We start from the raw sequence: 18,697 nt of genomic DNA, 5'->3' as shown, positions 1-18,697 counted from the left end.
TTCTATCACTTAGCCATAAGTTTACTTTTCCTTCAAATATGCTGTTCACCAACTGCCTGGATTTAGGTTTTCCTTGCTCCTTCTCTCATTTTTAGCTGAGCTTTTGTTTTTGTTTTTTTGCCTTCTGTTACAGTTGATATCTGTTTTCTCTGATCCTTATTCCTATGCTGTAGCTCCACCTTTCCTATATGTGCCTGAACTACTGTTATTTTTGAATTTCAATATCAACTTGAACTTCAGCAATTGTGTTCCTGTTTCCCAAGCCTTTCTTCTCACTCTGCATGGTAGTTTAGCAATATTAATGCCTCATTGTGAGAGATGGCCTAAAAACTTACTGGGATACTTATGTACCCACGCAACCATGCCCATATCCTACCCAACTGATCTTACTTCCCTGAAGGCAGTGTTTTAGTATGCTCAAACTCACCCTTGTTTGCATTTGGTCATCCTATTGGATTGCTTGCTTAGAAAAGACTGTCAGTAGAGGCTTGAAGAAACACCTTGGCTGACTATAGATGAATAAAGCTTGGAGTAACCAAAAAGAAAGAGGAAAAAAGTATATAATTGTTCATGAAAAGAAGTTAATATTGTCACTGAACATCGTGGAAGAATTTTGACTTATAATCTTTTAAGGCACAGCTGCATAATGTCCTTGTACCACATTTACATTCATTAAAGAAATATTTATTGAGCATCTACTATATTCCAGGCATTTTTTTTTTTTTTTAAGTGTCTGGGATATATGGACAAATAAAGCAAAGATTCCTCCCCTTATAGAGCTTACATTCCAGTAAGAACAGACAGATTATACACATAATAAAGAGCAAATTGTGTGATATGTTTGAAGTTGATAAGTCCTATAGACAATTGGAAAAACAGGACATTAAAAGGAGGTATAAGAATACTCTGTGGGGCTTCCCTGGTGGTGCAGTGGTTAAGAATCTGCCTGCCAATGCAGGGGACACAGGTTCAAGCCCTGGTTCGGGAAGATCCCGCATGCTGCACAGCAACTAAGTCCATGAGCCACAACTACTGAGCCTGCGCTCTAGAGCCCGCAAGCCACAACTACTGAGCCCACGTGCCGCAACTACTGAAGCCCGCATGCCTAGAGCCCGTGCTCCACAACAGGAGAGGCTACCGCGATGAGAAGCCCACACACCGCAACAAAGAGTAGCCCCCGCTCAATGCAACTAGAGAAAGCCCACGCATGGACATGAAGACCCAACGCAGCCAAAAGAAAAAAAGAAAAAGAATACTCTGTGGAATCCTTGGCATTGCACAGTATTAAAAAGGCATTCAGGAAAGCTCACCCTTGGGAAAATATGATGTGGATGAAGAGGTGAATGAGGTAGAGACTGGGCCAAATAATTATTTGGTGAAGAGGGTTCCAGGCAGTGGGAGTATTTTATCAAAAGCTCAAAGACAAGAGTGTGTTGAGAAAGTCAGCATGGCTGGAACAGAATGAATAAGCTGGAGATCAGTGAGACAAAGTGGTCCAGAAAATGCAGGCCCTTATAAGGCAATATAAAGACCTGGGACACATTGCCCATTTTGCTGAAAAGTGACATGACATAGCAAATTTAAAATGATCATTCTGGTGGCTTTATTGGGAATAGGTTGTAGGAGGGTAAGGGCAGACTTCGGGAGACCTGCTGGGGAACCATTAAGGAATGCAGACAAGAGGTGACAACAATTCAAAGCAGGGGAGCAGCAAAGGAGGTGATGAGAAGTTGTAGGCTTCTAGATCTATTATAAAAGATAGGTGGCAGCACTCTGAAGGAGGTCAAAAACAGAAACGTGGACGTCAGTTAAGGGATGTTTGCAATCACACAGAAGTGAGCCACTCACTATCTAAAATTCAGTAATGGCAAGTGGGATAAAGAAAGCAGGACAGAGTTTAAAGTTATTAGGAAATTAGAGGACATAGAGAAAAGTTTGGCTAAAGGGACAAGAATGAGGGGAGAATCAGACTGATGTCTGTCCAAATGATGCTAAATTACTCAAATGTCATACAGTTATTTCAACTATCAACTAAAAAAATATTTCTTGAGCATCTACTACAGGCAAAGCAGTATGCAAACACTGGGGATACAGACAAGAATAAGCCTGTTTTCTTGGGATTTATCATTCAGTGTGACAGGGAAAAGAAAGAGAGACGTTGGAGAAACCTTTGCTGAGGAGGTGATATTTGAACTGACTGGAGAAATCCTGCTAACTCTTAGTCAGACTGAAAGGGAACAGGCAGTGGTGGGGTGTTCCAGGCAGGATCATTGAGGTCCTTGTGTTTCAAGTTAAGGAGTTTTGATTTTTATCTTAAAAACAAAGGGGTGCCATTGACGGCTCATATGGAACAAGACTGCAAATTCAAGCCTCATCACATCACCTCTCCAGGTATTGGTTTGATTATGGGAAAAATAAATAGTTAGGCCTGGGCATCTTTAAGATTCCCTTCCAGTTTTTATAACAAACTTTACTGTAACTTTCTCATCTTTTTCATTTTCTCAAGTATGAAAGAGTACCATGTTCACATTTCCTAAGTTCAGCTACCAAATTTTTTATTATGAAAATTAAGACTGTATAAAAGCTATTTGAATGATAAATTTCTCATTACATCCTCAATAAAACAACCTTTGTGGAACTTTTGATTCTGTGAAACCTGATTATTTGATGAGGATTTTAAGTCATATACTTTCACTTGAGGTTCGGTTATAGAGGACATTAGGATATGAGATGACAGACAAACTTATTCACAATTGCTATTACAGATTTTGTTTAAAAATAAACAATTATGCTGTACCCCAAATGTTCCATTTTTTTTGTAATGCTATAACAGTTTTGTTGATTCAACACATTTTCTGAAACCATGAAAGCAGTAAGACAATTGTATTTAGTTCTAAGTTGTGCCCGAGAGAGAGAGAGAGAGAGAGAGAGAGAGAGAGAGGGAGAGAGGGAGAGAGAGAGAGAGAGAGAAATAAGAGAAGAGGGGTGGGGAGGGGAGGGAAGAAGAAAGGAAAAAGGAAGAGGGAAAAGAAGAGGAAAAGGAAAAGGAAAAACAAAAAAGAAACTTACTCCCAGTCAGGTTTATATTCCTAAGCACAGACTTAAATATTAAATGTGTGGTGATAAATTGCCAAATTAAAGGACATCATGAAAGCAGTTTTTAATGCAAATGTACTTCCTTAGAAAAGATTGTGATCTTTTTCTTTATATGTGGGATTTTGCTCCAGTGAATAATTGCACTTTTAACATAAGCTAAGAAAACCAGGATAAGTTGTTTTGTTTAGTTTTGGTGAGGTATGGGGTGAGGAGAGGTAAGGGGTTTGCAGAATAAGTTAAATTAATTCAGTGCATGAAATATTTAGGGATTCATACTGGAGATTCTGCCATTAAAGGCTTGCTAAGGAGATCAAGGAGCATTTTGATATTTCATTTCATAACTCTTAGCATCCAAAATCATACTGATTGGATCCCTAGTGGCTTCCTCTTACTGAATCTGAATATCATGGCTCAAAGATGCCTTTATTGTAAGTGAGGCTTTCCATTTGATAATACTTATTTGAAACTCCTTTTAGGAAATTTATGATGTTCAAAGAACAAAAAGCATATTAAAATCTTTACTTTTTATTATTTATTGGATCTCTTCCAACACCTTCTCTCAAAATTCTGTTAATATCCTCATTTTAAGTAAATTTACTCACTGCTTGATTTTTAATTTTTGATGGCAAAAGATTCAAATTTCTATCCAAGTATGATGAGATTGCATCTTAATTGTTATTGTTCATATTCAACTTGTAGATATGATTTATGAGCTTGTTGTGATAATAGCTACCTATAAGCTAATTTAATGGTTTTTAATTTTACTGCATTAGCTTTAGAATATTTGTTTATTAGAATTCATGCCACGATTTCATTTATATTACATTTCTTTTGTATTTGGATTTTGCCTTTCCTGCATTCCAAGTGGTGGAGTCTTAAAATGAATTTAATTTTCCCCTAGGTTCTTAGAAATGTATTTTGAGTTTGAATAAATATTCTTTGAAATGATCGTTTCTTTATTTGACTTTAAACAGCCCCCATTCCATCTGTCAATACTTCAAGGTGTAATACATGATCGATACACTTACTGAGATTCATTATATTACATACCTAGGTCCATGCATTTTGAAGAAGAGAAACTGACTACAGTGATTATGAAAGGACAGAGTCAAAAAACCATTTTTTTTGAGGAAGGGAAAACATTGTATATAAAAAAAATGTGGCTGTCATCTAGCCTGGCATTTTGCCAGGTCAGAACCTTAAGCATAGTGTTTAAGTAATCTAAGGAATATTGGGGTTTTTTTAGACTCTGTGATGAATTAAAAAAAAAAAAAAAAAAAAAGACTGCCCAGGCGATTTTGCATGTGTTTGTGAATATACTTGGTCATGATGGTCTATATCTGTATTTGGGCTTCAAGGATTAATAACTGTATTATCTTCAACCAATTTTTTTTTTTTAATTAATTTTTTTGGCCACCAACGTGAGGCATGTGGGATCTTAGTTCCCCGACCAGGGATGGAACACACGCCCCCGACAGTCGAAGCGGAGTCTTAACCGCTGGACCGCCAGAGAATTCCCCTGTCTTTGACTATTTATCCAAAGTCTTGGAACCTCAATTTTCTCATCTGTTTAATGAGGATGATAATAGTATCTACATCACAGGATTCTTTTGAAGATTGATTGTTTAGAACAATGTCTGATTCATAATGAAATCTGTTAACATTTGTTTTTGTTGCTCTCAAAATTAATAAAACAACTACAAGAACCTAAATCAGGATGAACCCGCAAAATCAAATCAAATTCTTTTGAGTATTTTTACAAGATCTTTGCTTGATGTTTGAGGAGTCAGTCACCTGGTTTCACGTTGTTCACTTTCCAGCATTGGAAAATAATACGGGGAAAAGACTTTATCTTTCGAACATACTATTTTAATACACAGAATTCTTTTCCCTTTTCTTACTTAAATTAACAATGATTTTCAAAATTTTAATCTGGTTATGGTAAAAGTTATATTAGTATGGGCTCTTACATTAACCACGTATCACTGATGTTATTTATCATGAAAATATTCAGGATAACCTGAAAAATGTCAGAAGTTAAAGAAGAGATTCTAAGATTCTTTTACTTTACAAGGAATTACGGGTAAAAATAAATTTTAATAAGATAAAAATGTCATTCTCTTGTTGTAACACCCCATTTAAATTATTAATTTTTATCAAGTGAAAGTATAGCGCAATTAATTTTAGAAAGCTGTAATTATTTCCAGAAGAAATAATATGTAGAACTTCATTAAGATTATAGATACCACAAATGATTAAAAGAATAAGGTAATTACTAATATTTTATATCAGAATAAAGATATAGAGGAGGAAGAGCATCACATGAAAATCAGTGACAGTTTGGGACAATTAACCACTACTGGCTTCAGGACTTTGAAGCACATACAACAGGGAAGAGCTCCTCCATCCTCTTTTTTCATAACTGTAAGAGTGTTTGTACTATGATTTGTTGAGTTGTTTTGATGAAAGTTTTCACGTAATTGCTTTGGTAACAGAATTCAGTGATGTCACTGTCACATCTAGATATTAGACTTTACTGCCATATATATTATCCTCCTGCTCCGGAGCACTCTCACCCAATTTACTACTGATTGTTAGGGAATTATGGTATAAATAGCCTCTATGAAGAGCCGTGTGTTCTTTCTTCTGTTTCTCTTACTCTACTTTCCTTCTCTTAATGAGTTCAATATTCACGCTGATGAAGCTGAAACTTCTTACCTTTTGAGTCTCTAATTTCATTTCTTTCAGGGTTTCAATCCACTCAATGTCTCACTCCTAACAGAATCTGTCAGCAACTCTGTCTTCCTTAGCTCTTGTTTAATATCAGACATCTAGGTTTGAGTCCATTTTCCCTCTCTCAAGTCTTTCTACTTTGCTATGTCACCTGAATCCATTCTTCTTGAGGAAGAGACGCAGGTCCCACCCACAATTCTTAATTGTGAGCCACATGAAGGCATGAACACCAGGATTCAGAGATGGGGGGCTACCCACCCACCCTTTGTTGAATTAATATTTGTTTAATTAGTTTCTACCCTGAGTCACACCCACACCCAATAGACTTTAAGCTCTTTGTGGGCAGGAACCATTCCTAGTACAGCTCATTGTACTATTTCTATCTCTTGCTTCTATCAGGATGTCTCATTAACTATTTTTGAAGAATTAATGAGTGAAATATAGGAAAACTCTAATAAGCCTGATAAAAGAAAGGTAATTTAATTAGTCACATAAATGATAGAAATAGAGTCCCTTATAACAAGCATCAACTCTAACTTCACACTAATTTCCATTAAACTATTTTACTTTACCTGAGTCTACTTTGAGCATCTGCTCTTCTACTCAGCTTGCAGGGACTGACCATCTCAGCTTCTATTTGCTTATTGGTTTGTTAAGGTACTTGCTTTGAACCCCCTCCTTCAACTTCCTTCTGATGACGCTGTATCAACCACAGCTTCTCACTGTGGGTCAGTGTTCCTGCTCACTTACTGGGCAGGATATGGGCTTAACTAGCTACGTTCCTTTAGATGATCACTCCAACTCTGTAAGCCTTACTTTTCTCAAATATAAAATGATGGAAACAATACCTACTTCAGAGTGTTGTTGCAAAGATTAATAAGTAAGATGACATGAAACGATCTTGCCCATTTTCCAGCAAACATGTCTTTGTTTCTGCCCTTTTTTTTCCTTAGCAGTTCACTATGCAAAAGCTTTGCCCATCCATGCCTTTTGAATAGGATTTCCTGTTGGCATGAGAACAAGCAATTTGATTTGATAGATGACTCTGAAATGTTCTATAGGACTATATAATTTCCATCCAGAAGTGACACAGATGTGGTGGCTAAGGGTGATGGATGGCAAACAATTAGAATCTCCAATGCGGCTGGCCCAGAGGTTAGTCTCCCAGTATCTTTTGTACTAAGCCATTGGACAGCAAAATATAATCTCTTTAGTGAATAAATTCAAAAGAGGCATATTATCATCAAATAATGAGGCAACTCAGAAAAAATTACAATATCATATTTGTACTTTTTCAGATAAAAAGTTAAAGTACTTTTATGGATTCAGTAAATAAAGCATAAAAAATGATGCCTTGACCTCAGTTATAGACTCAGGTCCAAGTATTTTTTCCTCTAAAGAAGAAAACATTTTCCCTCCATGTATTTGCTTGTTCCTTTCATATTTGGGCTATGAACATGCCATCAGTACTTTTAAGCATGAACTATAATTTCCTCCTGTGATACCACGTTCATATCTAGGTCTTTGATGGTATCTTTGGATACCATGTATCTAGGTCTTTGATGTTTCTGTCAGATATGCCCAGCAATCATAACTCATACTCTTGAATTTTTAATAGCACTCCACAAACAGAAATGACAAATACCTAGTCTTTTAAATGAATACACAAAAATTAAAGAAAAGTTGCTAAATTAGGAAACAAGTATTGAAGTACTCTCCCAATTTTTATTTTAAACCCGTTGAAAAAAAATGGAAAAAAAAATTCCCAGTTTTCCATTACCCTGTCTCATAGCCACTGTATTTGCCTCAGATTTTTAAAAAAGAAAATGCCAAGAGGAAAATTTTGAATCTGTTTCCAAAGAAAGCATTACGTGCAAAAGGGCTCATACGTTATTTTTTTGGGTTGTAACTACAGAAGAAATCATTCTCTTTAACAAACTGTAGTATTTTTCTTCTCTTTCAAAAGATAGAAATAACATAAAACAATAGTCAATGCCTCCGTATTAAATGACAGTGAATGAATCTAATTCATTCAGGCTAGAACTCCTTTCTTTATTCCTCTTTTTTTATGCAAACATAATCTTAGCCTCAATAGAAAAGGTGATACTGAGTTCCCCTCAGTACCCAGCACAGTTCTATGCCTGCTGAAAGAATGGGTTTTCAATAAATATACATCATGATAAATATAAGTACCTCAAATAAACAATTACATTGTACAGTGATTTGTTTTCCCACTCAATTTAACTCATCCATATAGCTCAGTTGTGTGTTCAGATTAACTAAACATAGGTTCTGATTCTGGATATTTAATACAAAAACATATGAGAATTTTGATAAACATACTTTTCATTTTATAATTGATTTCAGTTGTCATCAGAAATTTAATAATTTTTTTAGTAAGTTACATATGTAAATGTCACCAGACCATAAACTTAGGGGGACAAATAATTTTATTTTCTTTATTTTTATCTATCAACTCATTTGATTCAGGAAATTCAGTCTTACAACTTTGAGGTATACGTAGTGACTTTTCTCAGTAAATTCAGAATTTAAGCTCTGTCAGTTCAGAGTTCTTTTCTTGTCCTTCTCTCCTTAGGATGGCATCTAAGGTTGCACGATGGGTGACGTACAGAGTGCCCAGACATAGATAAAGGAGAGGCATCTTGTCTACAGCCATCTCCTGGAATCCATTAAAATGTACCTGGCACTCCCTTGGTCATCTGCTCCCATTACTGCTACATCCTCCAAGATGTCTGTGGAGCTACCATGACCCTATGCCCTTTATCTCAAGCTCCACTGGGGATGCTGACTTTCTCAGTCACTTCAATTTCCTTCTCTGGGGAAACAGGAATTTCAGGATACTCTCTTGGGTCTCTTGGGTTAGTATGATCCTAGATTATAAATGGAGGTGCTATCACAGGCCCTTCTGCTAACCATTTTTGTATGACGATTATGGCACCAACCTGGCATGGAGGGATTCTTACAAACCCTTTGGATTGCCTCGTAGGGCTGAGGGAACATGGCTCAGGAATTTCGTATCATTAGATCCTCCCAAACATATCTGGAATTCCCACTGACCTCTCAACCGTCCCAACTCCCATCTCCTAGAACTTAACTGGGCGTAGGGAGTGCAGCCAGCTCTGTATTAGGAATATGAATCCAGTCTTTCTATTTCCCTTTCTGAAGCTTCTCATTCCTCAGCACTCACAAATGTCATTTGATTCATGGGTTAGATTTATTATTCTCTTTTCTTTTTGCTGTTTACAGCAGGAACTTTATGCTAGGCTATTATATGAGACACTTGATAATTAGAATTCCAAAATGTCTATCTACTGCAAGTCAAAAGCCTTGGCTTTTAAAGACTACTGACTCTGCTATAAGTTTCAGAAGCTTGCTTTGGGACTCAAAGCTAAAAAGAGTATACATCTTTTGGTGCTCTCCACTTAACAAATGACCCTGAAGCAATAAAATTTATTGATTCACTGTGGGGAAGAAAGTTTCAGAAAATTATTTGCAAATAATGAGAAAATTTTTAATTAATCCCTTCAAAGTTTTTTTTTACCACCCCAAACATTTTTTTCCAAACAATATTATGTCAGTAGTTTTCCCTGAAGCCATAGATTTTTTCAAGTCAAGAGAAATTGGCAATTAATATGTGACTAAAAATATCATACATAGCAGGAGCAGAACCCAAACTGGATCATCAGTTTTCTAATAAGTTTTAGAGCTTTATTCTGGAAAAATCATTTGAAAACAATCCTGAAGTTGAATATTAAGTCTACACCTAGAAATTTAGTAAACTCAATAAAAACAGCAGAATTCATTTAAAGTCAAACAGTGTAACACACACAAAAATATAAAAGTTGAAAAGGGAGGTGGTGGGAAATTTGCCCTCATAGTCTTCATATGTGCTGGGCCTTTGAATATACTATTTGACTATCTGGAACACTTTTTCCTTCCTCCTTTGCTGAAATATACTCATTCTTCTGCTCAGCTTCCTCGTCAGAGCCTCCCCTGACCATCACCACACTAGTCAGTTGCCCTAACTCATGCTTCTCCTAACAATCTTTTACCATTCATCACACATCCACATTACAAACACTCGTCTATAAACACTAAGAGACAAGTCCCTGATCTCAGGAGCTTACATTCTAGTTGGGGGAGAAAAATGAAGACAAGCAAGATAATTACCAAGTTCATAAAAGATACTACATGTTCTGTTGTATATCTTTATTTTTTGGTTTCTTATCTCTTGCAATCATTCCCTTTCAGGACCCAGAACTCATTCTCATTCACTTTTGATATAATGACTATGTGATATTTTATAATATAAATTTAGCATAATTTATAAAACTAGTCTTATATTGAAGGAAGTTTAGGTTATTTTCAATCTTGGACTATTATTAAAAGGGATGCAATGGCTATACTTATACATAATTCACTTCATACTTGTACAAGTTCTACTGGAGAATAAACTCCCAGAAGTGAATTTGCCAGGTCAAAGAATACATGTATTTGTAAATTTTATAGCTGTTACTCATTTGTTTTCTAGAGGGGTGCATCAATAATACATATTCCCACAATAATACATGAGAGTTACTTATAAAACATGTTAATACTAACAGAGTCCTTAATAAAACTTTTGAATTTTTTCTAATCTAAGAGGAGAGCAAATGTATCTCAATGTAGCTTTCATTTGTATTTTTCTTATCATTAGTTAAGTGGAGAGCTCTTTTTAAAAAAATATTTTTTTAAAGAGCCATTTGCCTTTTCTATATATGTTGGTCATTTTTCTTGGGTTGTTATTTTTGCGTTATTGATCTCTAGATACTTTTATACTACAAAAATTAACCACTTGTGACGTAAGTTGCAAATATCACTTGATAGAACTTTCTCTTATGACTCATTGGTCTATGGAGATGATTCTATAACTTTCTCTTCAGCTTTATTAATATGATGAATGGTATATTAATTGATTTATTAACATAGTTCCACATTGTTTTCATTTTGAATTTTTATAATATAGTAATATTTTGTCAGAGCTGTTATGTCATAGCTGTTATTTTTTAGGGATTTTTAAATATTATTTATTTGTTTTTCCATATGGCATTAGAATCAGCTTGCAAGTACCAAATGAAAATAAAATGTTTGTATATTCTACTGGGGTTATATAAATTTATACATCAGTTTGAGGAGAATTGACTTTTTCTTTAATAAATTTATTTATTTATTTATTTATGCCTGCGTTGGGTCTTCTTTGCTGCACACAAGGCTTTCTCTAGTTGGGGGGCGATGGGGGGCCACTCTTCGTTGCGGTGCGTGGGTTTCTCATTGCAGTGGCTTCTCCTGTTGTGGAGCACGGGTTCTACGCACATGGGCTTCAGTAGTTGTGGCTCACAGGCTCAATAGTTGTGGTGCGCAGGCTTAGCTGTTCCGCGGCACGTGGGATCTTACCGGACCAGGGCTCAAACCCGTGTCCCCTGCATTGGCAGGCAGATTCTTAACCACTGTGCCACCAGGGAAGTCCTGACTTTTTTCTTGATGTTGAAAATTATTCAAGTCTTTTTGCTCTTGTTGTTCAGATTCAGAAGTATTTAAACTTTTTTTATGTAGGTCTGGAATATTTCTTATTAATATATCAGCTTGTTGAAATTTTAAACTTCAGATATTTAGTTCTCATATTAATTTTGTACCAGATTACCACACTAAATTATCTTTTTGTTCATACCAGGTACAAAATTGTATAATTTGAAAGTAGTGATAATTTACTACCTCTTTTTTCAGTTATTATAGCTGTAAAATCTTAGTACTAATGAAAGTACCTTTGGTGTTTCTCCATTATGTCTAAGTTTGACTTGGATGTGAATAAAGAAAAAATTAAACATTTTGGCCATAATTACGTATAAATGCATGCAATATATTTTATCCTAAAATTGGAAACATAGTTTAAATATTGTTATCTCCATTTTATTCTTTTTGAATATACATTCTTTCAAATATGATTTTTATAATGGCTACATAATATTCCATCATAAAAAAGTTGTATATTTATTTTATTGTTTCTGTTACAAGATATTGGGGTTGCTGTGACACTGTAAATACTATTGTGTTCATTGTCCTAGCACACACATCTTAGTGTACTCCAAATGGTGTAATCCAAATAGTCCTTTGGATAAACTGGAACAAGTAAAAGTACTGGGACAGAAAACTATACATATATTTAATTTATATTTTCAAACTGTACTCCATAAAGGCTTTATTACTTACATATTCATTATTAAAGAGCTTATTTCCTTTTTACTAAATCCTTGATGAAAATAAACATATAAATTTTAAATGACTTTGCCAATTTGATATGTGAAGCATGGTCTGAGCTTCATGTTTTTTCATATTTTTAATTATTACTGAGATTGAGTTTTCACCCCCCGCCCCCCCCCCCCCCCCCAGAATTCATGGGGCATATGCATTTCTCCTTTTATAAATGCCTTGACCATGCTTCGTGGCTGTGTAGTTTTGGGGGCACTGCCCTTTCTCTGATGAAAAAACTCTTGGTGAAAACTCTTTTAAATGTGGCAAACAGCTTCCTTCTCCCCATCATTGGTTTTTCTTTTGGTTTTTCATTTGTTTTTTCTTTGTAATACAGAATTTTAAATGTGTCTGAATATATACATATGTTCCTTTATATTTTCTTTGGTTTTCATAGTTAGAAATTTTTCTTTTAAAAATCATATAAATATATGAACATATTTTCTTCATCTTTGCATTTTTTGGAATGTTACAATTATCACTTACTAAATTGTTGTATGATCTGAGGACTGTTTTTTATATTTTCTGCCATGTTCCATTTGTCTCCCTGATGCTTCTTTTAATAGTATTGTGCTCATTCATTTAACGAACTTCGTAATATGCTATATAATATGCGGCATATTCACCTTTATACTCTTCTATTTCAAAGTTTATTATTTTCACTCATATATTCCATATAAACTTAACAACATTTTGCCAAATCCAAAAACAACATACTTGGAATTTTTAATTTTGGCAGTATTAAAACTAGCAATTTATTTAGGAAGAATTGATTATCAGGAATATTGTATTTCTCTTTCTCAAATTTTATATTTTTCTTTAGATATTTTGTAATTTTTTTCATCTAATAAGCACACACACATACATATGATTTTTCGTATATATATTGTATTTTATATCTGGCTAATTAACATTCTTATTAAAATCTGAAAGTAAAAATTTCTTTAGAAAATTATTTAAAATTTTCCAAAAATTATATAGGTTATATTTTTGCCATTTCTCTTTAGAGAGCTTACTGCAAGAAAAATACATTATTGTATTAATCACTTTTTTTTTGAGCTTTCACCTTTGTTTTAAAATCTAAAAAAAACATTTTTGTTCATTTTATTTAATTTTAAATAAGAACAAGGTCATTAAGTGCAGGTCTCCAGATGATTTAACTTTGCAAAGGTAATGCAACTAGTAACAAGAATAAATTGATTTTATACTCAATCTCAAGAAGGTTATAAATATTAATTGCCTTATGATATCATATAGTATTTATATGCTTAAGTATTTGATGACTCGTATCATACATGATTTTAAAACGCAGGCCCTAGAGTCCTATATTAATTGTGACTATTTTTATAGACCAAAATATCAAATGTTATTATTTATGTTTTAGCTTAGTGGGATGGTTTGGCCTATATTAATTGTGACTATTTTTATAGACCAAAATATCAAATGTTATTATTTATGTTTCAGGTTAGTGGGATGGTTTGGCCACGAATTAAGCACCAGATTTAAGATGGACAACAGTAAGTGTATTCAATTTTACCTCACAAGTCACTTTGTCTTAACTTTATTTCAATTTTCATCTGTCTTTGTATGATATGTAATATACATGCCTCATGGAGAGTGCACTTTGAAAATGCCAATGAGAATTCTTAAAATAAGAAATGACATTTCTTCAGTGTAAGACTAAGTGTTCATAGATTTTAGCGTGATTTTGAGTCTATCCTTTTGTAGGGAAATAAGAAGAAGTGAAATCTAAAGTACTCAGATCTCATCAATATGGAGTACCTAAAACATCAGGCAGGGAAAACAGGAAGGAATTGTTGGCTTGGAGTCAGACCCGGAGAGACTTAGGTATCAAACCCACTTTGCTGCTTAATAGTTTTGTGATGTTGCACATATTTATCATTTTGGATTTTTTGGGTTTTTTCCTCACATATCTAATGTGAATAATAATAACTATTTCAGGGTTTGGTTTGAGAGCATGACACATTCTAAGCTATAAACCAAGTAGCATACTATTTAATAAATGTTCATTTTTATCCCTCTATTTTCCCTAATTTTCCTTCGTTTGTGGCTTTCACCACATACCAAATAGTAACCCCAATGGGTAGAAATGAAAGTACACCATGCGCAGGGAGTTCTCAAATTGCCCTATTTCTTTTTCCTGAGTGACTTATTCTTCCATCACATGGGATACAGAGAACTTCCTAAATGTTGTGAGAATTAAACTTAAACTTGATCCTTCAGACTGCTTCCAACCTTGAGATATGATTTTAAATATATTCACATTTGCACCAACCAAGATGCAAAGAATAAAGATGGGCTCTTCAGTCATATCAGGAAAGCTGTGTTTTATCTTGGCTGCTGAAATAATGAACTCTGTTATTATGCCAGTTATTTAAATTGTTTGTAGTGGGTTTTCTTATCTGTAAATGAGGGAGCTGGATTAGATCAGGGGTGGACAAAGGTTTTCTGTGAAGGGTCAGACTGGAGATATGCTAAGCTTTTGGGGCTATGCTGTTTCTGTGGCAAATACACAACTCTGCCATTGTGGTGCTAAAGCAGCCACAAAAATACATAAATGAATGAATGTGGCTACATTCCAATAAAACTTTATTTACAAAAACAAGTGGTGGGCCAGATTTGACCCACAGGATATAGTTTGACTAGCCTTAATTAGATGCATCTCTAAAGACCCAGAAATTTCTCTCACTCTTAGTATTAGTTTTTATCTCTAACTAGCAGTTTTAACTCTTGGATTTAACTTGCAACTATTCAATCTAATTAATTATAATTAGGATAATGTCTGCTATTAATTTACCTTTTTAATATATCATACTTAGGCAGATCATTTTTTTTTAAAGCCTTTTTTTTTTCTTCTTTCCTAAGAGAAGCTACTTGACCTAGTAATCCTAATGTTAAAAGTCACCTTCCTAAGTCATTTCATTTATATTTCTGCCTTTGGGTGACATTACAATTACAAGCCATTCGAACCTTGATATCTTCCCCTTGTTGACATGGTTTCATAATAGAAAGGCAAAGCATGGAACAGAACAAGGAATGCTGGTTTGGGGATGAGAGGGCAGAGGATGGGGTCCTGAAAATCTTCTAGATGACATTATGTTTGTCTTGTGTCTAAGGGCTCTAATTTTTCGTAGGCTGCTATGAAGGTGGGGGCAGAGGAGATGGAAGTTGTAGGTGAAGGAGAAATATGCCGGTATTTTAGGTCCATGGCATTTCTCTTAAATATCTCAGAAATCTCAGGAAGAAAAGTTTTTAAGTCTTATATTTTTCTCTCTACTTTACTGTCATAAAAAAATCGATAAAGGACACCTTTTTAGGCACATTCTATAAAAATGACACGATATTAATTTTTCAGAACTGCAGTTAATCCCTGGGGTCAATGGATTCCGAATTTCAAATCCTCCCATTCTATTGGTCTGTTCCTTACATGCTAGTTTAGAGGTAAGTGATCTATGCTTCAACCTTCCCACATCTTTACCTTTCTCTTTACCATAAACAACGGAGGAAGGGCAGGGTTCTCCATTAGGACAGTGACTGTGTGCTAATGTCACTTTTTATTTATATCTTCAGCCCCCAACCCAAGGCTTGGCACACTGCTGGCACTTAATAAATGTTCAATGAAACTTACCTAGGGTGACATACTTTTAGTTCCACTTAGAATTTGTGTGAACCTGAATAAGTTATTTAATCTTCTACTGGTCTCTCTATATACAAAACAAACATGCAATATTTAAGTCTTGATTAATTCACTCCTTCAAACACTTACTTATTAAGAAATTATTGTGTGCTGGATGATGTTGTGATTACTGGGGACTCTGTTTCTTCTAGTTCTGTGAGTCAATGAACTGACAAACTGCCATGTGACAAAACTATAGGAAGACTTTGGGGGGTTGGGGAGAGTATAAATAGTCAGAGTAAACCAAAGATGAGTAAGGTTGTCCCATGAAGTAGGGTGGATTTTCTTTTTCCCCATTGGTGTTTCTATAACATTACATCCATGTTTAATTTCTACTATTACTGGCTCAATATTTTTCTTTAAGTTCATTCATGCTTCTACTTAAAATTAGTCTCACCCTAAATAATAGGGTACTTACCTATATCTATTCATTTTTTTTTTTTTTTAATTTATTTATTTATTTATTTATGGCTGTGTTGGGTCTTCGTTTCTGTGTGAGGGCTTTCTCTAGTTGTGGCAAGCGGGGGCCACTCTTCATCGCGGTGCGCGGGCCTCTCACTGTTGCGGCCTCTCTTGTTGCGGAGCACAGGCTCCAAACGCGCAGGCTCAGTAATTGTGACTCACGGGCCCAGTTGCTCCGCGGCACGTGGGATCCTCCCAGACCAGGGCTCGAACCCGTGTCCCCTGCATTGGCAGGCAGATTCTCAACCACTGCGCCACCAGGGAAGCCCTATCTATTCATTTTTACTCACATATAATGCATATATATGTATATATATGTGTGTGTGTATATATATATATATATATATATACACACACATATATATGTCTCCTAATTAATTATTTGGATATTGGATATTCATTAATTTCAGATTAAGACTAAATTTATCTAAGTAAATATATATTGTTGATAATTATATCTATATAATAATAGTATTAATACATGTATTAAGGCAATGTATATTTTATATACATATATTTAAGTAAAATATATTTTAAGTAAATATACATGTTTCTAATAGAGATTTTAAATATATAGTTATTCAAATAAAATTTTGATTTTTTGTTTTTTTTTAAATTGAAAGCCTCCTAAAATCATCTAGTTTAGGAAATCCTATTGTGGAGTATTCTGGCATGAGTGACCGGATAAAGACTTCCAAAATCTCTACCAAACTTAAAATTCTAGAATTCTGTGAACTTTCACAGCAGCGTCTCATTTTGGCCACTGGACAGCAGCGTCAAGTTCCTCTGTTTTTATACAACTTCACCACTACATAGTAGTAATCAACTCATTTCATTTCATCCCAATTTAAAGAGCACGTACTCGGTATGACCACTAGATGGAGCTTGTGCTGTTTTCACTTTTTGGCAGGTTTTTTTTTTTTTTTTTTTTTTTAAGTTAAAATAGACCCAGTAACAAGATTTCGCAGGCAGTGATACATATTTAAAAAAATTTTTTTCGGGGGGTGATGAAATCTACTCGGCAAATCAAATAATTATATTTGATTTGCTTTCAAAATATCCAATCTGAGGAACACTTCCGTTAAACATTTTTATTTTATTTTATTCTATTCTATTTTATTTTACTTTATTGGCTGCATTGGGTGTTTGTTGCTGCGAGCAGACTTTTCTCTAGTTGCAGCGAGCCAGGGCTACTCTTCAATGCAGCGCACAGGCTTCTCATTGCGGTGGCTTCCCTGGTTGCGGAGCACGGGCTCTAGGCGTGCGGGCTTCAGTAGTTGCAGCACGCGGGCTCAGTTGTTGCAGTGCATGGGTTCAGCAGTTGTGGCGCGAGGGCTCAGTAGTTGTCGCTTGTGGCGCGAGGGCTCAGTAGTTGTGGCACACAGGCTTAGCTGCTCTGCAGCATGTGGGATCTTCCCGGACCAGGGATCGAACCCGTTTCCCCTGCATCGGCAGGCGGATTCTTAACCACTGAGCACCAGGGATGTCCCCCGTTAAACATTTTAAAAGAAGATAACGTTTTGCTTATTTTGAAAGTTTATATCAGGGAGAAGATGAGTTACAGTAAGAAAAAACAAGGCACCAAGGAATACCTTAGGAAAAACTAGTACTTAAAGTTTCCTCTGATTTTATCTTTGCAAATGACTTCCTAGCCATATCTAGAAAATGTCTTTTAGACACTATCACTTTGGTATTCTCTGCAGTGAACTGACTGTTCTTCGGTATCCACCTCTTCTGCCACAGGAAGAGTCTTATTCCTATTTTCCCTACCAATAGTTTTCTTCCACACTGTATTATAGTCACCTAGACATGGTTTCTATTCTCAGCTGGAATCTGAAGACTGATTTATCTTCTCCTTTAATATCTAAACTTAAACCTGAGAAAAAGACTCTAAATGCCACAGAAGAGGTATGTACACTGCTCTGGAGCTTCTTATCACTTAAGTATTTCTCTGCATCCTCTTGGAAATATCTTATTAAATCATTCACTGTCGAGGCTATGTTCTAACCAAAATTATCTTTAAGTAATCAAACCTTGTGTTAAAGAAGGTGTTTTCGAAATTCTTGCTCCCTATTATAAATTGCAAAATTCTGAAATTACAAAATAATACGTTTCATTGTTTCCCATTCTCTACTTAACTGTTAAAACACTGTACTTTCTAGATGTTTCTGAGTTTGCCATATGAGTGTCAGTGAATTAACCGATTCAGTACTTACCTTATTTATTTAAAAGTTACGCATATAGGAGATAGGTAGCTGAAGTTTGAGTAAATGAAAGAAATAAATACATGAATCAAGCTACCTTTCTTTGTTATCTCTACTTCCCTTTCGAAAAATATTCTCACACAGTCAAATACCAACAGAAGAAGAGATTCTATACTTAAGAATCAACGTACATGGATAT

At 35.0% G+C, this 18,697-nt stretch overlaps 1 protein-coding gene across 1 annotated transcript in view; it reads left to right on the top strand.

Moving 5' to 3' along the window:
- KYNU (kynureninase) overlaps positions 1-18,697 on the top strand; it is a 101,429-nt gene that overhangs the window by 77,085 nt on the left and 5,647 nt on the right. The window contains 2 exon segments of the mRNA XM_068543995.1: positions 13,600-13,652; positions 15,512-15,597. Of these exon segments, the coding sequence (XP_068400096.1) occupies positions 13,600-13,652; positions 15,512-15,597 (139 nt within the window).

This window comes from Eschrichtius robustus, chromosome 5, assembly GCF_028021215.1.
Source record: "Eschrichtius robustus isolate mEscRob2 chromosome 5, mEscRob2.pri, whole genome shotgun sequence".
In the NCBI taxonomy this organism is placed as follows: domain Eukaryota; kingdom Metazoa; phylum Chordata; class Mammalia; order Artiodactyla; family Eschrichtiidae; genus Eschrichtius; species Eschrichtius robustus.
This window is presented reverse-complemented; position numbering and strand designations above follow the sequence as displayed.